A 24,259-nucleotide genomic window follows, 5' to 3' on the forward strand; every position below is an offset into this window, starting at 1 on the left:
AGGTTCCACCAGACCCCAGCCTAAGCACAATCTTGCTGTGGGAACTTGCTCGAAGGCTCTTGCCCTTGCAGGGCAGGCAGGTCCTGGAGAGATAAGTTACTCATGGCAGGGCCAGCAGGGAAGACAGCTAACCAGAATCTGGGTCTTAGCTCTTGGTGGCAATCATCTGTGGCTGATACTGAGCTAGAATATGCAGCGTGACTATCGAAGGTAGACATTAAAATACTTCCTTGCCATTTGTACGTAGTCTGGGGCCCCCAGGCCTCCTAAGGGGTCCTCAGACTTCCACAGAATCCAGCAAGTAAGAAAAACCACTCCCAAGACCTTCCTTGGGCCAGGCTTCCACTTGTCCTCTGCTAGAGCTGCCCGACCGGGTAATATTTCTAGCCCTGCAGGTTGGGAGGCCTAGGGTGGTGGGCCCTGACAGATAAGAACAGGTGGTGTTTGCTGGGTCTCAGCTTTCCTGGGGTGCAGAGACCCCCAGGGATATCAAGGAGGCCAGTCTCTATTTCTCTGTTCAGGCCTCATGGAATTGGACAGGATCATCTGGTGATCCTGGGGACATGAAGAGTACAGTTGGGGGGCTCCCAGACACCAGGAGGGACACCAGAGACCACCCAAGGTTTCTGCTTAATGACACCAGACAGGGCCAGAGGGAGAGAGGAGTTTGCTAGAAAAACCAAATCAAGCCATGGGACAGCCAGCCCAGAAAGAGATCAGAGGTCAGGGGTCAGAGGTAGTACACTTTATTGATGGGGTTCTGCCAGCGCCTTACACCCCCGTGAAGCCAGACCCGGGGATTTGCATCTGTCCCATCTACCTGACAGGGAAGAGAATGCGTCTCCCAAGTGTGGAACAGCAATGGTGGGGTGGGTAGAGGGCAGGGTGCCAGCCGAGGGAGGGGGATGGGGACCAGGCAGGGCCAGGGGCCTAGAGCTGGGCATTGGACTAGGGGCACCCCAAGGGTGTTCCAGGCCTGGCCAGCCCCCCACACTCCCAGTTAAGGTTTGTAGTGGTTCACAGTGAGACTAGCTTAGATTTGCAGGGCGGCGGGCAATGGGCAGATGGACGCCTTCCACTGTCCTGCAGTCCCTGGGCTGACTCACTTGCTGGGACCAGGAAGACAAGAAACCCCCAGCCTGTGCCTCCTCTGGGACAAGGAAGCCCCTTATCTGGGGGAGAACAAAGCACAGAGGCAATTAGCTCTCCCCTGACATCCCCCAGGCCATCGGAAAGGGGCATTTATTCCTGGTATAAAAGCTTCTGGAATGTCTCAATGACCTTGCCCACTACTACTCCCAGTTAGAAAAAATGTTTTTGAAATCTAGGAGCAGACTGGGGCCCTTCAAAACAAGCAGTTAAAAACCTGGTAAGATCTTGGTTTAAAAAGGTACTTTTGCTTAAAAGCCTCGAAGACCGGATAGAGAGACCCTGTGTCCTCATTACCCAGACTGGAGGGGGTGGCTGAGGGTGGGAACCAGGGGCAAAATGCAGGAAGCAGTGACGTGGGGAACAAGGCAGGTCTCCCTCAGTGCCCTGGCCCGAGCCAGAAGGCGGGGGAGGGGGGGCTCAGGGGCACAGCTACCAGGTGGGAGGGCCTGTGCCCTGGGGGAGGCAAAGGTGGGGTCAGGCCCTGTGACTGCCATTGCTGGAGGGGTCCTTGTGGCAGGCTGTGTAGTCTGAGGCGGGCTCGAGCCCCAGCATCTGCCGCTGAACGAGCTTGGCATAGAGGCCGCCCTGAGCCAGCAGCTGCTGATGGGTGCCCTGCTGCACCACACGGCCCTTGTCCAGCACCACAATGCAATGCGCCCGCTCTACCGTGCTCAGCCGGTGTGCGATGATGAGCACCGTGTGCTTCTGCAGGTTGCCGTGGATGGCCTGCTGGATCTGGAGAGAGAGGAAGGACTGGGTCACAACTCCTGGGTTGCCTGCAACCCACCTGCTGATGCTTAACCTGGTGAAACTCAGCTCCGTGTTTGCAAAGTCAGGCCCCTGGCAGGTACGGAACCTGCTCCCTGGTTTGTGCTCAGGGGAGACAGACTTCAGGATCTCACACCAGGGAAGTGCTGTCCAGGGGCAGGTAGGCCCTTACCTGGCAGTCTCTGGTGTTCCCTCTGCCCCCTCTAGCACCTGCCTGGTTAATGGGCTAGACAGCAAAGCCAGGCGTCACTCTCAATTCCAAATCTTTCCCTTTTGATTTTTAAAAAGATTTATTTTTATTTATGAATACAAGATTAGGTACAGGCCACAGGGTGGGGGGTGAGAGGATTCACCAGAGACAGAGTGGGGAGCAGAACAAGCAAGTGTACTGAAATACACTGCTGAGGGCATCAGTGGGGAGACAGGACAGGGAGGTCAGCTGCACCATGTGGGTCAGCTCCCTGGCCGGGGATAGAACTCAGGGTGTAATGGTGATAGCACTAAGACTTAACCTCTAGGCCACGGGGGAGGCCCTCCCTTTTTATTTGAATCTAATACACCAGCAACTTCTGTGGGTCCTATCTCCTCACTTTGCTCACTCTGTTCCTGCCTTTCCCCCTATCATGACCATGATTACTCAGCAGCTCTCCTGCCTGTCCCCTGTCCAGCCCCATCTGTTTTTAAAATTGTGTATCAATCCTTGTTAAGCCCTCTTGTACCCTCCAGGCATCTTGTCCCACCTGGGGTCAAATCCAAACCCTGGGACATTTTAGGGCTGAAGAGTGATCCTATCCTCAGCTGCAGGCACAGGACACGCTAGTTTTGCCAAAGTCCACAGAAAGTACAAACAAAGCAGACAGTCCCGACCGCTCACATGAGCCAGGGACTTCAGCTGTGACGAGTGTGCCTGCTACTCGAGATGTTGAAGGCAGGGAGGCTTGCGGATAGCTTGGGACTCTGCTTTCTGTTCAATTTTCGTTAAACCTAAAGTTGCTCTAAAAAAATAAAACCTATAGGAATGAAAATCCCTCAGGTCTGAGGAGCCTGTCTTCCTCTGGCTGCATCGACTCCCAGTTGCCAGCCGCACTGGCCTTCGGGCTTGGCTGTGGACTTGCCCAGCATGTCAGCTCCCGCTGCACCCTCTTCCTTGGACACCCTCAACCAGAACACCCATGGCTGGCTTGTCCAGGTAGGCCTCAGTTCACATGGCAGCTGAAGGCCCCATTCCTGGTTCATGTGAGCACTACAGCCATCTGGGTGGCGGCGATGACTGCCCACTCCTATACTCACAGCTTCCAGCAGCATCAGGCCTGGTCCCGAGAATGACTGGGTGCCCTAACATGCACGGTGCTGTCATGACAATGGCCCATCCTCTCATACCTGACAGGGCCCACCTCCCTCTCATGGAACTGTTGCTGAGAAGGACCGACCTTCACAGCCCTTCCTGCTCTGTGAGACCGGCACGTGGTGTGTCCATAGCTCAAGGTGGGTCTCTCAAGGACTGGAAAGCTTTCCCTAGAAACATGACTGCCAGGAAGCACAGGGCCTCTGTCCTGTCTCTCTGGGCAGCTAGATACCCCATTTCAGTACTTGCCAGCAGACACCATTGGATTAGCCACATTCACACCTGCCCCCACACCCGGAAGCTTGGTCTGCCAGTAAAATGCTCGGTTCCTCTACACAAAGCCCAAAACCGCACACAGCACAGGCTTCCCCGTATGTAATGACGAAGCAGAATCCATTTATCCATCATCTAGCTGACAACGGTGACCCCATCTCAGATTCTCTGTAGCCTAGGCCACAGGCAGAACTCACAATGGTCTCCTTGTTAAGGACATGCCTTCTGCTCTGGAAAGGAGACCCTGGGAAGAAGGAAGTCTCTGTCTGCCAGCCCATACAGTGTCCCCGCCCCTTGCCCAGAAAGCTGCCTGGGTACTAGGAGAGCTCAGTAAATTCCTGGCTGATGAAAGGCTGGATCCAGAGAGACCAAGCAGTAGTCAGCAACATATGTGCAGGGCCGGCTCCATGGTGAAAAGGTGACTTGGGAGGAAAGAGATTTGCTCAAACCTTAGTTGTGGAGCAGAGCTTCTGACCCAGGCCTCCCACCCCACAGCATTTCAGCTCTGCCAGGTGGCTAGGACCTCTATGTCCAGGAGGCTGCTGCCCAGGAGAGCCCCTAGGTTTCAGCCCTCCCCAGCCCAGTCCACTGGGTGGAGGTGGGCCTGGCCACCCACTCTTCACCCTGGCCCCACCAATCACCCTGGCCCCACCACTTACCAGGTACTCGCTCTCTGCATCCAGGGCACTGGTGGCTTCATCCAGAATGAGGACAGGTGGGTTCCGCACCAGAGCCCGGGCCATGGCCACCCGTTGCTTCTGGCCTCCTGACAGCTGAGCGCCCTTCTCCCCTGTCTCTGCAAAGTGGAGGCGCAGAAGACATGAGATAGAGGGGAGCCAGGGCAGCCCTAGAGAAGGGCCCAAGGCCCCTTCCTCCACCTTAACCCCTGGTGTCTGGGAGCTGTGCTCCAGAGGAACAGCTGGGCTAGGAGCTAAGAGTTGAAAATCCCAGAAAGTAAGCTCTTCCTCCAGTGTACATGGGCATGCAAATCACTACAGGCACTGGGGCCAAGATGCTAGGCTCTACCCATTAATTTGGCAAAGATCCAGACAACACAGGGGCTGGGTGGCAGGGGAGCCTAGTCTCCTGTCTTGGAGACCACGCAGTGGTGCGATCCCTCTGCCTGCACATCCTGCCCGGCACTGGCAAGCCCACTGCTCTGAATTCCCAAGTGACACCAACACCAGTTTCAGCAGCGCTATTGCAAAAAACAAACAACTGGAATGTCCGTCAATCAGAAATGAATAAAGTTATTTCAGAATAAGCTATTATAAAGCCCATGTTCTGGAATACTATGCAGCTGTTTAAAAAAAGGAACAAGGACCATCTCTATGCATTAGTAAAGAAAGGTCACTAAGTCAGAGTGTTAAATTTTTTTAAAATTGGGTGCAGATTATAAAGTGCTGTTTTTCATTGGTAAAAAGGCAGAGGGAATAAAAATATACATTCCTATTTGCATTAAGAAACTCCAAAGGACATGGAAGAAATTAAAGAAGTTTTGGTGAGGGCAGGAGGAAATGGGCTGGAGAAAGGGATGGATGGAATAAAATATGCACATTACTGTATATTGTTTCAGTTTGAACCATGTGAATAGACCTTTCTAAGAGTTAAAAAATTAAATATATAATTACAATTAATACATAAATTAATAGCTTATTAAATTAAAATATTAGTGTATTAAAATTAAGTGACTAATGTAGTAAACATATTATTTTAAAATAAGAATTCTTTGAAACTCAACAAAGGAGGTAGTTGTACAAGATACTAAGTGCCACTTAACTAGTTATGTTTATGTTAAAAGATTTCCACCTAGGGCTCTCCCTGGTGGTGCAGCGGGTTAAGCACAACACTAAGAAACTGAAGCCACCTCAGCATGAATTCGATCCCCGCATGTCCTGGAGATGAACTCATGGCGCCGCAGACCCCTCCTGACCCGCCTGCTGTTCGCCTCAGTAGTGTACTTCGTCTGCTCCCTACTCTATCTCTGGTGAATCCTCTCGCCACCTCTGCACCTCTGGCATGTACCCCAGTTTTTTAAATCCTTAAAAAAAAAAAAAAAAGATTTACGCCTAAAATGATAAAGAACAGCTACTAGAGTGCAATGTGTCCCTCAGAGGGTCACATCCCTGAGGGTGGATCTCCCAGATCAGTGGAGGTGATTCTCCTGGTGATGAGTACCTGTATTGTAGCCATCCTGGAGCTCCATGATGAAGCCATGGGCATTGGCCTTCTGTGCAGCCTCCACCACCATCTCAAAGGGCACAGTGGGCAGGCCATAGGAAATGTTGTCTGTGATGGAGCGGGCAAACAGCACTGGCTCCTGGCTCACCAGGGAGATCTGAGAAGAGAGAGCATGGGGTATGGGAAGCCAGGAACATGTCCTTCTAGCAACATTGCCAGCCCCACGTCTGGCTGATGCCAGGGATCTCAGGTCTGAAATCTGATCTTGGCCTATACCTGGCTGTTGCATTCTGGAGTCTACTTTCCATGCATGCTTGCCCTCAGCCTCCCAGCAACCAGCAAAGGGGGCTTCTAAGCTCATTGTTTAGGGCTAACTTCCCTGACCAGGACAGCTCCCTGTCACTGTTTGCCCCCCTTTCACTGTCCAGGCTTAGAAATTTGGTCTAGAAAAATAATAACATGAAGGTTATAAATGCAACTGTAAATAGCAGAAGGAAAGGAAGGAATGAAGGAGGGAGAGAAGGAGAGAGAGAAGAGGGAGGGAGTGAGGGATGGAGGAAGACAATAGTTGTCCATAATCTTGGGGTTGGTTAATTATGGTACATTCATAAAAATCAAATTGCAACATACACACACATATAAGTACAGGGAAAAGTGGGAATGGTTATCTACTAAACTTCTAACACTTGTCACTTTCCTGGGGTGGAATTCAAAAGGTGGGGTAGAAGGGAACCCCATGTCTCAGTTACATAATTTTCTGAGTTGTGGGAACATGGATTTCCTGTGTTACTGTTGAGGGTTTTGAAAATCCACCAAGGGGCCTCCCTGTGGTGCAACGCTTTAAGTTGTAGCACTGTGAAGCTATCTGTGGTCACCGTAGCATGAGTTCAATCCCCAGCCAGGGAGGTGACCAACATAGCACAGCAGACCTCTCTTGTCTCAACCGCAGCTCTCCCTAGCAGTGTATTTCAGTAGATGCCTGCTCTATTCCCCACTGTCTCTGGTGACTTCTCTCACCCTCCACATCTCCAGCCTGCACCCCAGCTCTTGTATGCATGCATGCATAAATAAAGTCTTTCTTTAAAAAAAAAAAAGAAAAAGAAAAAGAAAATTCATCTATATTGGTCAATAGCCTTATACAGAAATTAAAACTTTAAAGTTAGTGAAGGAGTATTGATAAAAGAGGAAATCCAAATATTCCATAAGTACATGAGACGCTATTTGATAACCTGGAGGGAAATGTAGAAGCCTGTGATGATCACCCTCCACATACTCACCTGTTGAAAATAAATTTAGGACATACAACGTCAGCTATCAGAATATTCAGCCTGGTATTCCCATTCCTGGGATCATTTCTCAGCCTCTGCCCCTGGTTATACCCACAAACGTGGGTAGATTTCACCATCTGTGGCCTCCGCCACCATCTAGAACTTGGCAAGCAGTTCAAGAATCTCAGTGCCAACCCTCAAACTCTTGCATAACTTAATGTATGTTAATGATGAAATGGGGCCCTGAATAGCTGGTGCTTCTTGTACAGTGTACTAACTGAACCACATTCAGCACATCTCTGTTCCTAAGCCCACACAAGATCCCATTTGAGGCACAGAAAATATGTGTGGTCACGTATAGCCTCCTTCCAAGTAGTGGAGAGAACTGCCATGAGAACAGAAGGCGCTCCCAGCTGCTGGTGGGGCTGTAACGTGGCACAGTGACCTTGGTTGGGGGGTATGTGCATGCACCCCCCGGAAGAACATACCCAGAAGCATGGAAAGAACTGTCCAGAGCAGTATGAACAACAGTCGGTATAACAAAGCAGGAAATGCCCAAGTATCCAGCAAGAGGAGACATCTAACGAGGTTGATTTGCTTGTACAGGAAATGATCACCCAGTCCTGGGAACAGGCAAGCTGCAGCACGGCCCCACCCTGACTGACTCATAAATGACCTTCAGTGAAGGGGCAGGACACACAGGTATACACGTTGTGTGAGTCCACGCAGAGGAAGGTCGATGCGAGGAGGAAGCAGCTGTGCAGGCTGGAGAGGCACACTGAGACGGTAAGACTAGAGAAAAGCCAGAAGACGATGTTGATAAAAGCCAAGCAAGACGCTGCATCTGGGGTGGGGGTGAGGGGACGTGTAACCTGGAGGGCCAGAATGTTCTATTTCCTGACCTGGCTGGTGTTATCTCAGCAATGCATCTTTATGTTTCCCTTTAGTGCTCTTCTCTGCATCTTGTGAGGAGGAAGCTAGATCCAGAAGGGGCAGGGGAGCGCGGAAGACCATGCACATACCACACGGTGCAAGTACTTGTGGTCATAGGCGCTGATGGGTTTCCCATCCAGCAGCACGCGGCCCCCCTCCAGGGGGTAGAAGTTCTCCAGGATGTTGACGCAGGAGCTCTTGCCACTTCCTGACGGCCCCACAAGCGCAGTCACCTTTCCTGGGGACAGGCTGAAGGAGACATTCTGCAAGGACACAAAGAAACTGTGTGGGGCCACTGGCTCAGCTACTCTGGCCTCAGGGGGGCACACTCTCCAGCCTTGCTCGTCTGCTGTGGTGGGGTGCTGCTGGATCCCTGGAAGGCTCTCCTTTCCAGGCCTTGGCACGTCTTTGTAACTATTTCCTCTACCTGGAATGCTCTTTTTTGCAAGAGCCACCTGGTTGGTTCTTACTCCTTGCTGAGGTCTCTGCTCAAATGTTACCTCCTCCAAGAAGCCCTCCTTGACTATAATACCATCCTCATAGACTACCCCATAACACTGCTCTGATTTATTGACGACCTTCTACTTGTTATCCAGAATCCTTCTGTTAATGGTGTGGCTTTGCCCACCAGAACCCAAACTTCACCAGGGTAGGAACTCAGCCTTACATATTCTTGGCTGCATTGCCCAGGGCTGGCCTGGAGGAGAGGCATGAGATGGAGTAAGGGGGAGGATGATTCCCAGTCACTTCTTACCTGCAGGACTTGGGTGTGGGGCCGAGTGCGGTAGGTGAAGGTCACGTTCTCAAAGTCCACCCGGCCCTCCAGGTGGTCGGGAGCCAAGTTCCCATCATGCACCATGGTTGGCTGCCGGTCAATGAACTCGAACACCTTCTCAGCAGCCCCCACTCCTTGCATCAGGCCGCTGTAGACGGAGCCCACGGACTGCAGGGGGGAGAGACAGCCTCCTGTCCTACAGGCACCTCACTGCTGGGGTCCCCTGTGTCACTAAAGAGATGAAGGGGATACGGAGAGCAAGGACACAGTGGTATTTCTGGGGGGCTTGGGGATGGGTCCACCTACTGGCTCAGCAGATAATAACAATCATGACAAAATGAGGAGGTCAATCACCACCACCCATGCCTTCTCTCAGACGACCTCCGGCCGTCCCAGCTAATCCCAGCACCGTCAGCCCCTCCAGAGGCTCCCAAGGAACCAGCCAGAATGTGGCAGAACAGGAATGGAATCTTCCTCATTTAGCTGCCACAGAACTCAAACACTTCAACTTTAGGAATGGGCCTTAACTTATACCCACATCCTACATTCCCCCTGGGCACAGTGCACATGGCGTGAGTGTGACCAGCGACCGCCCATCTCACACAGGCAGGTTCCATCACTGGCTCCTTTTAGCAGGGAAAGAAATGGAGGCAGGGGGCATTTAGGTGACTTCCCCTGAGTCACACAACCAGGGAGTGGCACAGCTGGGACTTGAACCCAGGCTGCTTGGGCCCTTACGAAAAAGGGACATCCTGGGTGGTCATCAGGGGAAGAGCAGCACCTGGCCATGGCCTTGGGGACAGTGCCTGGCCCACGGGAAGCCCCTCGCCACCCCGTGCCGTGCAGTCGCCATCCAGATACCATAACTGTTAGGACACCCGGGGCGGGTAGAAGTTGTCTGTCCTGCCCCTCCCCGGAGGGGGCCACAGGTACCTTGCTGTACCTTTCTAGCCTTTACTCAGTGCGGTCACAAGCACACACATGTATGTGATGAAATAATTCTGAGACGCGAGACCACACAAGAAGAGCACACAGCAGAGTGCTGCTGTTCTGGCGTTTGGGGTCCTCCTGCCAGATGCTGCGGGGCCTCCAGGCCGGTGCACACAGACCCGCCTCAGTTGGTAGTGGCCACCTGGCAGCTGGTGTCCAGATGGACCATGGGCTCAAGTGGGCCCCCATCCCGGGGCACACAGCTTGGCTCTGCATAAGGGTGCCCCCGGGAGGGCCGCTTAGTTCACGATGAGAGACCAGCACCTCCCGCATAGGGTGCCCCTCCCCCACCCTGAGCTTTCTCACCTGATGCGCTACAGCACCAGGCCCTGGCACCCCCCCTCGCTGGGTGGGTGAGGGGTTTCACCTCTCTGAGCCCTAGTTTATTTCCCTGAACAGTACTGGATCCCCACTGTGTTCTTGGGAGCGTTTTCTGAAATCACCTTTGTCACTGCCACACTGCTGCCTCTGCGGGGATGCTACGACATGTAGGGCAGTCATGGCAGGCGGGGCCCAGTTGCCCCCTGAAGACCTCAGAAAAAAGACCACACCCCTGGTATACCCCACATCAGCTTCTTCTCCCCCCCCACCCCTCCCCCAGCACCTGCCCCCAAACCAGCCACTCACCTCCATGCAGTCTCCCAGGACAAACTCATAGATGATGAAAGAGATGAGGTTGCCGCTGGTCATCTGCCCTGAGATGACGAGGTGGCCCCCGTAGTAGAGGATACTGACCTGGACCACCAGCAGCGTAAGCTGGAGACAGAAGGAAAGGGGGGTTGGAGTCACAGGGCTCTCTTCCCACCCCCAGGCTGCAGGGGGAGGCGGGAGCAGCTGTGGGTTACCCACGCCCAGCCACCAACGGATACTCCAGCTGGTGCTGGGATGTCCTCCCTCTGGCTGGTAGCCGTCACTCACATCCCCTCCCCCTCCCTTGCCTTGGCACCTTTCCCTACCCAGGCCCCAGCCATAGCGGCCAAGAGCTGGCACCAGAACAAGGCCCTCTTTGTAAGGCCCTGGCATGCTCACGCGAGGCCCAGCCGAGGCAAGGCTGACAGGAGCTCCTTATCCTCCTCACTGAGTTAGGCATGGCTCAGAGAGGTAACATGCCCTGGCTGAAGTCACACAGCAAGCCAGGCCTAGAGGACAGTGAAGTGAAGTCTGTGTTCCTGAGCCAGGCCAAGTTCCATGAAGGAGGGCTCTGCTTGGGCGCTCCTGCTCCCTACATGCTCCAGGGCCTGGGGAGCGTCTAGGACCGGACTGGAAGCTGAGTACCTGCAATGACCCATTTAGAGGCCCTCTTTGCCAGTCCCTATGACCAAGCCTTCTGATGGACCTGGGTCACACAGAATTTAACGGCGAGACCACTGTGCCGTTGAGATTTGGGGGCAGGCTGCAAAGAAGCTCAGAGAGCTTAGCCCAATTTCCAGACCATCTCCTTCCTGGCTGTGTACTTTTGAGGGGTGACATGACCTGGGGGACCTAGGTAACCCCTGCCCCCACATTTCCCCACAGATCATCAGCTCCCCTTGCTCCTAAATGCCAAGTTCTCCTCATGCTGACCCCAGCTATGCCCAGTGCAGAGGTGATGGGACCCAAGGGCCCCCTGCTCTGCAGAGAGGCTGAGGCTCATCCTGGAAATGAGCCAGACACTCTTAACGAGGCGTTTAGGGTTGGGGCCCAGCACCTACAGACAGTGGCCGGGGTTGGGGTACTCTGGCCTGGGTGACTCCTCTTCTATCCCCAACTGTCCCAGGGAAGGCACAGAGTCCTGGAGGCCTTTGCCAGGAGGCTGTGCTCTCCCAGAAGGACCCTGGCAAGCAGAAAGCAGGGCAGAATCAAGTCAAGTGCATCAACCTGACACCAAGACAGGGGCTCATGTGGCTGGAATCCTGGTCATGTGTTCCCCACCCATCAGACCTGCCCGGGCTGGTGTGCATACCCCGCTGCCCCAGACGTAGTAGGTGTAAGCCGCTGCCTCCTTCCTGTTCAGCTTGTACACTTGCTGCAGCTTCCTCAAGTACACCTCTGCCTCCTCCTCCTCGTTGGCAAAGCTCCGGACTGTCTTCATGGCACTGATGGTCTCCTCAGCTGTGTTGCTGGCCCTGGCCAGGGCATTCTGCACCTCTTTGGAGAGCCTCTATGGGCAGGAGGGGAGACAGAGAGGAGACCCCAGGACAGATAGTCTCACCATCTACCTGAGTCCCCTGGTCTTCGGGTTCCTCTACCTTTGCTTGGTTCTGGCTCTATCCAGAGAGTTCCAGGGACAAAGGATGAAGCCTAGCTCTCCATCTCCTCATCCTAGCTTGATGTGACACTCAGAGAATAGACTTTGGTGTGGCATTAGAGGTCAGCTCCTAAGGCTTCAGCTCTGGTGGGCCCTCCCTGGTGGCACAACATGTTAAAGCGCAGCGCTGTGACGCTGTCGCAGCCACCAAAGCATGAGTTTGATCCTGGCCAGGGAGGTGACCCACATGGCGCAGCAGACCTTTCCTGACCCTCCTGCTGCTCCCCTCAGCAGTATTCAATCAATCCACCTGTTCTATTCCCCACTCTGTCTCTGATGAATCCTCTTACCCTCTCACACCTCTGGCCTGTACCCCAGTTCTGTATATATAAATAAAATCTTAAAAAAAAAAGTAATCTCTGGTACCCGAGGAGGTTATTTGCAACCAACAAGCTTGTGGTAATCCTTTCAGAAAAAGACCCTAAGGACTTAAAAGGTGGAATGTCCTGGATGGTTGTTGAGATTATTCATCGTATAAATCACCAGCTGTTCAGGGCCACCATTTTATCGTTAACATACACAAAATGATGTGAGAGCGTGACAGTTGGCACAGAGATTCCAGAACTCCCAGCCAAGTTCAGTTGGTGGCAGAGGCTAAGAAACCTGCTCAGATCATGTATATAACTGGGATACATGGCAAGAAGTGGTCTCGAGTCTATGACCAATAGGATGCTGCCACGCAGAGTTCTGGAAGCAGTCTCCAGCAGCACTGGCCAAGCTCTGCAGTAGTCACCACTCAGGTTCTCAAACCAGCCAGGAAGGCTGCCCCAGAGGCCAGCCCAGGAGGTCCCATGACCTGTGAGTCATGCCCCGGCCGCTGGAGGCAGGCGGAGTGCTGCAGCCTCCGGGGAGGGCCTGAGTCATGTCTGGCTGTGGGTAGGGTTTGTGGCTTTTGGGATGACACAGAGGCTCTAGTCAACACACTCAGGCACCAGTTAGAAAGCCTGCACAGAGCCTCCTTCAGTGCCTCTGCCTGCGCTCGGGCAGGCCCCAAGGTGTGTCTATAGGTGGGGCTGCTGTGGAAGGGAGCTCTGGGGCTTCCTTGCCCCCAGCCCAGGGGCTGGCAGGAAGGCAGGAAGAGCCAGCCCAGATAGGGCATGGTTGAAGGGCCAACTCCTGTGCTTACTTTTCTACCCATGAGGAAAACAGGGAGGCCTGAGGCCCAGAACTACCCAGGAGGGGACCCCCCTGGGTGGTAGATGCTAGGTGCTGGTTTGGGTCTGGGATACCTGAGGTCATCACAAGTCCCCCAAGTCCCCAGGTTGAGGTCTCTGGGGATCTTAGGGCTGGGGTCCCCAAAAACATGCAAAGCAGAGCACTGTGCTCGCACTGTGGCAATGGTGGGGTATGGGGGACATTCTGGGGCTTCCAACCCCAGCCCACAGGCTGGCTTCCCATGCAGCGGCAGGGCCAGGGGTGGCCACAGCCCAGAGCCTCACTCACAGGGCCTGAGCTACTCACAGGGCATGGCTACTCTGCAGGGAGAAAGCGACTACACAGTGAAGCTAGTTTTTGCCAAGACCCCTGCCATCCACTGCCCGCCTCATCCTGGCACACCAGACCGGTCCCCTACCCCGTCTCCTCATTCCAGCCTTACTGGCCTCCTACCTTTGCACTGACCATGCCCCTTACTTGGAATATGCTTCTTGAGACATCTACCTTGCGATCTTTAGTTAAGTGCCAAGTTTCTAAGTTCCCTTAGAAACTTCATTAAAATTTTGCAATTTTGGCCCTCCCTGGTGGCGCAGCGGGTTAAAGCACTGCACTGAGAAGCTAAAGCCACTTCCGCATGAGTTCGATTCCCGCCTGCCCCGGAGGTGACCACATGGTGTGGCAGACCTCTCCTGACCCACCCGCTGCTCCCCTCAGCAGTGTACTTTGTCGATCTGCCTGTTCTGCTCCCCACTCTGTCTCTGGTGAAGCCTCTCACCGCCCCGAGCCTCTGGCCTGTACCCCAGTTCTGTATGCATAAATAAATAAATCTTTAAAAAAAAAAATTTTGCAATTTTAATTTCATTAAAGTTGCAGTCAGTCCCAACATGCCCCATCTTCCTGCCTTACTTCCTTTTCCTCCTTGGCACCTACCACCTTTAACGTAAGACTTCTTGTTACTCCTGTTTTCCTGCTCATTAGAATGTACGCTCCCCAAGGGCAGTGACCTTGTCAGTTTTACTGTGTCCTGGGCTGGCACACACCACAGCAGGTGTTCAATACAGTGCGAATGACTGAATGAATTAGTGTATGAATGCATGCATGTCTCAAGATGCTCCATCCTAGCGCCCAGTGACCCGGTGCCCTTTGGAGGTACCCCCCAGGGAAGCCAGCTCTTCAGAGCCCAGCAGGGCCAAGCCTACCTTGTAGTATTTGCCATAGATGTCTGACACCATCATGATGATGGGGAAGCCCATGAAGGTGACAAGGGAGAGCTGCCACGAGAGGCTGAACATGAAGACTACCACGCCCGTGACCTTGACAGTGTTCCGCAGGAAGATGTTGATGTTCTGGGAGACCAGGTCACTGACCATGGTGGTATCCGAGGTGAGGCGGGAGATGAGGTCCCCTGGAACATAGGCAGCTCAGCTTGCACTGTGGCAACGGGGCACTGTGGAGGTGGGGTATGGGGGACATTGTGGGGCTTCCAACCCCACCTTCCGGCCAGGAATAAAAGGCCTGCTCTAAGCCCAACTCCCACCCCTGGATCACCTGCACCTCGTTGAGCTTTGTGCATCCCAGCTCAGTGCCACATGGCTTGACCGTGACTGAGCCAGAGCCAAAGCCACATCTATAGCCTGTCCCTGACACAGGGTCTCAGTCCCCTTCCCTCATAGAGAAGGGTCTGGGATGGGGGAGCGGTGGTGGGGAAAAGAGCATCACCCACTTACCAACTGCAGAGGAGAAAACTGAGGCTCAGGGAGGTCAAATCAGCCGCCCCAGGGCTGGACCCAGGCTGGTCTGTTTGGAACCTGGGACCTTAGCCACATGTTAGGTTGCTGCTCTGCTCTGCTTTACACCCCATCCTGCTCACCCCGTCAGAGGCTCAGCTCTCAGGTCACAGGGTTGGGCTGTCCTGACCCTTGTGGTGCCCAGAGAGCAGTGGCAGGCCAGGTCTTGGCCCTCACAGGACTTAGGCTGGCCTGGCCAGTCTCCGACAGTGGCCACACCTCCACCAAAACCTCAGCGAGCAGGCCAGCTCCCCAGGCTTGGGCAGAGTCTGAGGCCCAAGCCAGCTTCAGGGGTGTTTCCACTCTAACTGGATGCCAGAAAAGCCAGTGGGCCTAGGTGACAAAGCAGCCCACTGATCCCTCTCCACAGGTAGCCCTCCTGGCTGGGCCTAGCCCCTGTCACCCGGGGCCCAGGAGGACCAACCTGTGCGATTCTCATCAAAGAAGCTTGTCTCCTGGGACACCAGTGAGCGGAAGAGACGGTTTCGAAGGCGAATGTTCAGTCTGGCAAATATGAGGGTAAAAATGCCGCCCCGAATACCTGCGGCAAACGAGCTGATTGCAGATAAGAGGTGTTATATGTGGCATGGCGTCCTTCCCCAGCCAGCCCTTCCACACCCTTCCACGGTGTCCTTTCACACTGAAGCCCACCACCCCAAGCGGCAGCCCTGCCGGAGTTGGCACCACAGAAGTCTCTCTCATTCCCTAGCTGCAGACCCCGGGGTGAGGGCAGAGGGGACTGTGCTAGTGGGGATGAGGGACCCCTTTTTGCAGCTGCACACCTCTGCCATCTAGAAAAGCACAGGCAAGGCTGGTTCTTGTCTCCTGCTTGGAAAAGAGCCAGGGAGGAAGAAAGGGGAACCTGGAGGACTGGCACCACTTTAGGGACTCTAGAGTGTAGCTGAGAACAGGCCCCACCAATCGGACACAGGTTCTAGGCCTGTCTGGGTGCCATTTGCCGTGGCAACGGGGCACCTCCCAGGGGCACATCTTAGAATTTTCCCCTTGGAAGCTGGCCCATGACCTCCGACTTCCTCACAGCTGCAGGCCTGGGTGGGGACGGGGTGGGGGCAGGGGGCCGGGTCTGGCTACCTGCCGATGGCCAGCAGACACATGATGATGACGGCCGTGCTGAACTGCTCCATGCTCTTCTGGATGACAATGCCATCGATGGCCCGGCCGGTATAGTAGGGTAAGAAGGTCTCCCCTGCCAGGAGACGGGTGGGTCAGGGATCTGCAGCTGGGAGGCATGCCCCCATCCTCCTGAGCTTCCAGATGCCCACGATAACCCATCTTGCTTCCCTACTGACACGGTTCTCTCACTCATCAAATTTGGTGCAGGAAGCCTTGGGCCTTCCTGTACAACCCTTAATGCCCCCACACAAGGCACAGAGCTGAGAACACAGGCCCTCTGCCGCAGACTCCTTGGGTGGTCCACTGTTATCCCATTTTATAGATGAGGGACATAAGACTAAGAAGGCGACATGACAACTGCCTGGAAATACAATCAGTGGCTGCCAGGTGGACTTCAAGGTTTACCTACTTCTCCTTGGCAGAAGGTTCAGAGTTTTGAACCTCAGAACATTGATATTCTGTTTCCAAAGAATTCTGGAGTTGCCAGCCCGCCCTTCTTGTGGGGCACTTTACAGTTTACCAGGTTATTTCTTCTTTTTTCACTACCATTCCGGGCAGAAGCGGGAAGAGGGGATGTTATCCCCAATTCCCAGAGGTGGTAGGGGAGACCCAGAGAGGCTGAGCAATTTGCCTGAGGTCAGCAAGTAAGAGGGAGGTCCAGGACTCAAACCCTGTCCTGTTCTGTCCAGTGATCTGGAATGCCTACTCTCATTTTATGGAAATGATGAACACGAAATGGAATTGGGCCAGGCCAGGCCATGACCCCGGTTTTCACTGCAGCTCTTTCCACTACCTGGCTCAGTGTTCAGCATACAATAGGCGCCTGACAAGTCTGACTGAATCTGGGGCAGGTCTGTCCCTTCCCAGCCAGGTCAGGCCTTCCTGGCAGGTTCAACCGGGTGGGCTTCTGGCGCCCTCTGCTGGTGCAGGCACCAGGTCTAGGGGACTTGCTCCCTGCTCCACCACGGTAGGAACCCCACACTAGCTGAAGTTGTGCTCCAGTTTACCTACAAGGAGAGTAAGGATCTTGGTGAGCTCCACCAGCACTTGATCATACTGAGCCCTGGCTGGTGCTATCTCAGCATTGCAAACCGTGTTGAAGCTGCACAAGAGCCACAAGGACACCAGATATCAGCCAGTCCTGAGACTCCAGTATTTCCAGAATCTGACCCCAGTTTGCTGTGCTTTCGACCCTCACAAGGGTCCAGGTTGCCAATCTTGCCTGGATGATCTGAGCAGTCAACTCTTGACCCTTCCCGCTGCCCCTTTCCTCCCACCAGGAAACTGCAAGGCCCTACGAAACTGAAGCCAGACCTGGCACCCTCCAGGTCAGCACAGCCCCTGGCTCCCATCCCATCTGGAGTTAGAATCTGTAGCTGAGAGCAACCTGCATGGCCTGATCTGACCTGCCTGCCTTCTCTACTTCCCCCTCACTCACCATCTCCAGTCTTATGGGCCTCTTGTCAATTCCTCTACCAAGGAGGCATCTTCGTGACTCAAGATCTTTGCACATGCTGTTTCTGCTACCTGGAGTGCTATTATCCTGAATATCTGTTCTCTCATTTCTTTTGAGTCTCAAATGCCCCCAATAATTATATATATATGGTATTACTATTATTCCCATTTACAGATGAGGAAACAAGGTGCAGAGAGCACTTTCCCAAATTCATACAGTTGTGCTGCTGTAAAATCCAGGTTTAAGAATCCCATTTAGGGGCCCTCCCTGGTGGCACAATGGGTTAGGATGCAGCACTGCAAGCTAGCCGCAGCCACTTCAGTGCAAGTTGGATCCCTGGGCCTGGAGATGATCCATATGGCCCAGCAGACCTCTCCTGTTTCCCTGCTGCTCCCCTCATTGATCTGCCTATTCTGCCACTCTGCCTCTGGTGAATACTCTCACTGCCCCTGCACTTCTGGCTTGTGACCCAGTTCTGTATGCACAAATAAATAAATCTTTTTTTAAAAATCCCATTAAAAAAAAAATCCCATTTAAGGGATCTCTAGTGATGCAATGGGCTAAAGCTCAGCACTATGAAGCTATTCAGAGTCACTGCAGCACAATTTCAATCCCCAGCCAGGGAGCTGACCCACATGATACAGCAGATGTCTTGTCTCACCTGCTGCTCCTCTCAGTAGTGTATTTCATTAGACCTGCCTGTTCTGTTCCTCACTCTGTTTCTGGCGAATCCTCTCATCCCTCATACCTCTGGCCTGCACCCCAGCTCTTGTATCTATCAATAAGTCAATCTTTAAAATCCCATTTAGGGCCCCTCTGGTGGAGTGGCGGGTTAAAGCACAGCACTAAGAAGCTAAAGCCGCTTCAGCATGAGTTTGATCCCCATCTGCCCCGGAGGTGACCACCTGGCATGGCAGACTTCTGACCCGTCTGCTGCTCCCCTCAGCAGTGTACTTTGTCAGTTGGCCCGTTCTGCTCTCCACTCTGTCTCTGGTGAATCCTCACACCACCCCGCACCTCTGGCCTATACCCCAATTCTGTAAGCATAAAAAAAAATCTTAAAAAAAAAATCCCATTTAATACTGAACCCTGAAACTAATCTTTACCCCAATGGCATTTTTTCTTTCTTTTTCTTTTTTTTACAGATTTTTTTTTAAATTTATGCATACAAGAATTGGGGTACAGGCCAGAGGTGCAGGGGGTGAGAGAATTCCCCACAGTCAGAGTGGGGAGTAGAACAGGCTTGACTGAAGTACACTACTGAGGGGAGCAGTGGACGAGACAGGAGAGGTCTGCTGTGCCATGTGGGTCAACTCCCTGGCTGAGAATTGAAGTCATGCTGCAGTGACTGTGAAGAGCTTCACAGTGCTGCGCTTTAACCCACTGCACCAACAGGGAGGGTCCCCATGGCCGTTTTTCTTTTAGACTCTGAGGATTCAGAAAAATACTGAGTCCTGCTGAATGCTTATTGATGAAAAAACTATTATTAATAATCAAGTAATCTAACTTTTATGGTATTTACTGATGCCAGGCACTGTGCTTTATTGCATTTAATGTTTTTCAGTGGCCCCATGGAGTCCCCATTTCAAGATGGAAAGGCTGCTCAGTTTCAGTTAACTCGACAAATTCTCAGTGAAGTTGGGGGCCTAATCTCACATTTGAAGCTTGAACATGACACAATCCTGCATGCTGGGACAAGCCTGTCCATTTGTACACTCACCCACCCATCCATTCGTTCACTCTCCAGCCAGCCCGCCAGCCCACCAGCCCGCCAGCCCATCAGCCTACCAGCCAGCCAGCCCACCAGCCCGCCAGCCTACCATTCCACTTCTGTACCAGGGTGAGTCTGTCCTGGCTCCTGTAGGGGGATAGCAGAGTTGACTTGTGGTTTTAAAGTCAACAGTGCTATAGCTGAGGCACAGGGTCAGGCCAGCAGAACCTGAGATGTCTTCTCTAAGGAGGGGACATCTGTACCTTAAGCAGAAGTAGGAGAAACACCAATATTTCTTGGGAGCTCCTTTCTGAGCGCAGGGAGCTGCCCAAGGTTTTTTCGCTATGAACCTGCTGAACCTCATTAGCTCAAGTGAGGGGTACGGTCATTATGCTCGTTGTACAGCTGAGGAGACTGCGATCCAGGGAGGGGCTAGACTGAGGCATGGAGGCTGGGCAGGAAGAGGAAAGGGCCCACAGAATTGGAAAAGCTCAGGCTCCGCCTGTCCTCACTAAGAATTCTCTAGCTTGGTGGCCATTCCTGGACTCTGTCCCCAGGACGTCCAGATGCAACCCAGCTAATATTCCTTCATATTTACTGTGATGAATCAAGTTCTATGCCTGCGCTTCTCCTGTTTATATTCAATGCTATGAAATCACAACACTAATGATCCCCTTTCACAGAAGAAGGAAGGGAGACTTAGAAAGGTACCCAGCCCACGGTCACACAGCCAGCGGAGACGCCCAGATGGGGATTTATGCTTTCAAGCTGCTGACTGGCGGACTGATGCTTTCAAACTGCTGGGACCACATGTACATTCTATATCATAAACCAGGACACATGTGCACAAACATACATAGCAAATGTGAAAACAGTCAACAGGTTGAGGGTAGGCCAACAGAACTTGAGATGAATGATACGTGACCTCACTAGATCACATATCCTATTTTGTTTCATGATAAAGAATGTTTCCACCCAGTGATCCCACCCCCAGGAATTGACCCACAATTATAGGAATTTATATGGTTGTGATTACTTGTTATAAAAGAAAAAGAATCAGAATAGCCCATGAGTCCAGCTGGATACAGACTAGTCTGGGGGAATTCTATGAAGTCAAATAAAAAGAAATGTTGGTTGGGAAAATTGCTGAATAAATTGTTAAGTAAAGAAAGCGAGGGACAAGATACAACATTAGAGATAAGAGGGGTAATGTGTTATCTGCTCTAGCTGGGTAAGGAAATATTAAAAGAATACACAAAAAGTGAGTAAAGGTGGACCTGGGGCCACTTGGAAGTTTCTAGAACACTTTCCTGAAGTTGGTCCTAGATAAGGGGATAAGGAAAGCCAGGGGCAGAATTAGGAGTATGACTGTCAATATTTATCTGTTGCGGTTTTGGCCAGCTAAGTAAAATGTTAAAAATATTGTAGGAAAGAGGACCCCTCTTCCTGAGTCCTGCTAGACCCTGAAGACCTCACTTACCCAGAGCTGCAATGATGAGGAAGAAGGAGGCGGCCACGAGGAAGGCCCCATCGGGCTTGGTGTAGGACAGCAGCTTCTGCAGCGTGGCCCCCGAGGCCTGCTCAGGTGGGCGCTGGCCCTCTGCAGGGAAAGCCTCGGCTTCGGCACCTGCACCTCGCTCGAGGGCTTTGGTGCCCGGCCGCACGGTGGACAGTAGCCACCAGAGAAGGAAGGAGGCAGCGAGCGAGATATAAGTCCACACAAAGAGGGCCCAGAACCACGGGTCCCGGACTGGCTTGCGCACCTCAGAGAAGAGTAGCAGTTTGACCATGGCGTAGATGCCCACAAAGAGGCACACAAGGGCAATGACCGTCCATGAGGCCCGCAGCCGCCGGGGCCCCAGGGCACTGTTCTTGGCCACGCCAATGGTGGCACCCAGCAGCAGGCAGCTGCGGTACAGGCAGGCGGCCCAGAGGTCCAGCACCGAGTCAAAGACATTGAAATGGCGGATGTCCTCCAGCAGGCTGCGGTCCCGGTGACTGAGGACGTAGATGGCTGTGGTCACACCAATGTCCACACTCATGAAGGCCAGCGTCACCACCACGGCCTTCCACAGCTGCATCCTGCAGGCTGGAGGCGGACAGGTGCTGAGGGGCAGGTTCTAGCTCATGGGGGCAAGGCCATTGTCCACCAGGCGAGGCCAGACCTATAGGGGCAACAGCGAGCATCAGGGCGAGGGGTTCAGGTTTGCTACTTGCTGGTTGTGTGACCCCGTGCAAGTCACTTGCCCTCTCTGGGCCTGTTTCCTTGTCTGTAAAGTGGCAGTAATGGAAGTATGGATTTCACAGGGTGTTGTGAAGCTTCCATGGTTAAGGACTGTTTGTGGAGTCAACAGATGATATAACATTGATGGGAGAGGGGGTACAGGAGAGGAGGTAATTTCAAACAGGGGTGCCAGGAAACGCCTCACTGGGAAGATTTATACTTGAGCAAGACTTGAAAGAGGTGGGAGTCCACCATTTGGCTCTCTGGGAAAACTCCAGAGCCCTGAAGCAGGTGGGAGACCAAGAGGCCCCACACGGCCAGAGAGGTGAAGGAGGGGGTCTGGAGGACACTGCAGATGAAGCTGAGGTAAACAGAGAGGCAACAGGTGGTCTCCGTCTTTACTATCCCACGGCCATTACTAATTCCTCTGGACTGGCCTTCTCCTTCGTAAAGTGTTAGTATGAGTCCCCATGCCAGCACATCATTTCTGGGCACATGATAATTGCTGCTGATCATTATCACCATATACAGTGAGTGATTAATAAATGTTTAGTCATCACCCTCCTCCTCAAATCAGGCCTTTGATCTCCCCAAATAAACCTTTACCCTCTCAGACCAAGAGGGGATTTGAAGGATGTGGGGGTGGCTTCAGGTCCTACAGCAACTCAAGGACTTTCACATCTGCTTAGAACTCTCTGGAATCAGGCCCTTCCTCGTGGCACAACGGGTTAGCACACAGCACTGCAAGGTGGCTGCAGCTGCTTCAGTGCAAGTTTGATGCCCAGTCCCAGAAGTGATCCACATGGTGTAGCAGCCCTCTCTGGTCTCCCTGCTGCTCCCATCAGCAGTGTATTTCAGTAGTATGGTCTGTTCTGCTCCCACTCTGTCTCTGGTGAATTCTCTCACCCATACCTCTGGCCTTCATCCCATCTCTTAATATGTATTAAAAACAAAAATCTCTAGAATCTTCTCCTCCAGTCCAGGTTGACCTGCACCCCCATTTCCTGGTCCGAGCCCTCATCTGTGGAGTCGATGCTATCATCGACAGCATCAGAACTGAGTCTAATGCCAGATACCGATTGGTGTGTGGAGAACTGCTGGGCTAAGGGCAAAGCTGCCACCTCTAGGAGACAGCAGTGGGGTGTCAGGGTGAAGCACTTGTGTGAGCAGAAGCAGAGACATGGGGAAGGAACATACAGCGAGGGAGAGCTGTGTTCTTCTCTCCATGAGCGGATGGAGAACATGGGTTTGGGTTTTTCCCTCAACAATCCCTCCTATGGGATCCTCTAGTCAGCCAGGGTGTGGAGACCCCAGGAGCTGCAGGGCCACCCTGGGAAGTGGGCCCGGTGGCTGAGGTGGAGAGCAGGGAGCAGCTGGGGCCGGGCTGGGGTGTGCTTGGAAGCTTGACCTTAGGCAGCAGTTAGGTATTTCCATCTGTGGTGGCTATGTTGCCCTGACTACACCCTCTGTGGGGGTAAAATGCATGCCACACCAGGAGGCTTTACTGGCAAGGGGGGGGCAATCTAAGAGACCCTCTCCCCTATAATTTTGGGTGAATTACCCACGTTTTGAAGTGATAGGAACCCCACATGATTCCATGAGGCTGGTGTTTCTACAGTCCCATTTACAGTTGGGGAAACTGAGGCAGGGAGAGGCAAAAAGTACCCCTGTATCACTTCACTGACAAAGGCCCAGGCTGGACTTGGGCCATTATGTGAAGTCAGGACCTGAATTCCAACCTCTTCATTTCATACCTGGCACACAGCAAGCGCCCAATAATTATAGTTATGTAGCACAGTCCTTCCTAACACCCCTGTCTTGTGTTCGTACCATGTGCTGGCTTAGTGTCACCCCCATTTAGCAGATGGAGAAACTGAGGCCCAGAGAAGTAAATAACTTGCCCAAGATCACACAGCTGGTGAGTAGCAGAGCTGGGATCTGGACATAGGACGGTCTGGTTCCAGACCTTGGGCTCCACACTGTTAAGTAAAGCCCTTGCCAGTATAGCAAGTGCCAGCAGGGAGTTGGGGAGTGCCTGATGGGAAAGTTTGCTTAAGCAAAATAAAGTTTATGTCAGGGAGGGCTCAGCCAAGCAGCAGAGCTGATGACGAGACTATCACGCTGACTGAGAGGTCGGCAGTAATAGCAGCTGGAGGATGATGCTGCAGGCACACCTCCAGGTGGCGACACACGTCAGTTCTCCCGAGGTCCAATCTATTGTTAGCCCCATTATACAAATGAGAAAACTGAAGCACAGAAAGGTTAAGCAACCTGTCCCAGGTCACACAGGCAGTCACAGGGCTGGGATGTGAATCCAGGCCACTGAGATCCAAAGTCTGCTTTCAGCTGCAAAACCCTAAGTCTTCAAAACAGCTTTTCCCAGTACAGGCAAGACACTGAATGAGGCTGAGGAGGGAGGAGTGTGATGCAGAGAGGACTCAGGGACTTAACAGTCCCCATGCCTGGGGTTGTCTCCACTCTAGCCCTGCCTCAAGTTGGTCCCAGAGAGTGTCACCTCAGCAGTTGTCCCTTAAAGGAAAGCCAGGACTGGCAGGTTTAAGGCCAGAGGAGGGGGGGAAATTGAGAGGGAGGGGGCAGGCAGTCACACACCCCCTGCCCAGGCCCTTGCTCCAGCCCAGCCTGCAGGGCTACCGTGCGGGCTCCTGCTGCTGCAATGCAGAGGCTGCAGGAGCCAGCAAGTGGGTGAGCGAGAGACGGAGCAGCCCAGGGAGGAATGCTCTTGGCCTGGCCCCACAGCTGGCCTGCTGGCCAAGACACTTTCTGCTACCCAGGCCCTGCCATCCACCTTGGCTCTACTCT

At 53.1% G+C, this 24,259-nt stretch overlaps 1 protein-coding gene across 3 annotated transcripts in view; it reads right to left on the reverse strand.

Moving 5' to 3' along the window:
• Positions 1–730: 730 nt before the first annotated feature.
• The window catches only part of ABCB9 (ATP-binding cassette, sub-family B (MDR/TAP), member 9), a 25,817-nt gene continuing 2,288 nt past the window's right edge, over positions 731–24,259 (reverse strand). For 2 of the 3 annotated variants that reach the window (XM_012731113.1, XM_004690809.2), the window contains exons 2-12: positions 20,696–21,380; positions 16,007–16,121; positions 15,339–15,469; positions 14,327–14,532; positions 11,628–11,825; positions 10,313–10,441; positions 8,675–8,863; positions 8,010–8,183; positions 5,717–5,876; positions 4,198–4,334; positions 731–1,887 (exon numbers count right to left, since the gene is read on the reverse strand). In XM_012731113.1, coding sequence (XP_012586567.1) covers positions 1,627–1,887; positions 4,198–4,334; positions 5,717–5,876; positions 8,010–8,183; positions 8,675–8,863; positions 10,313–10,441; positions 11,628–11,825; positions 14,327–14,532; positions 15,339–15,469; positions 16,007–16,121; positions 20,696–21,296 — 2,301 coding nt within the window. In that variant the 5' untranslated portion in view covers positions 21,297–21,380 and the 3' untranslated portion in view covers positions 731–1,626. Of the gene's footprint in view, positions 1,888–4,197; positions 4,335–5,716; positions 5,877–8,009; positions 8,184–8,674; positions 8,864–10,312; positions 10,442–11,627; positions 11,826–14,326; positions 14,533–15,338; positions 15,470–16,006; positions 16,122–20,695; positions 21,381–24,259 lie in introns of those variants that run through there. The other variant, XM_012731114.1, reaches the window with a different exon arrangement.

Source organism: Condylura cristata, unplaced genomic scaffold (genome assembly GCF_000260355.1).
Source record: "Condylura cristata isolate star-nosed mole 26May11 unplaced genomic scaffold, ConCri1.0 scaffold00029, whole genome shotgun sequence".
Taxonomy (NCBI): Eukaryota; Metazoa; Chordata; class Mammalia; order Eulipotyphla; family Talpidae; genus Condylura; species Condylura cristata.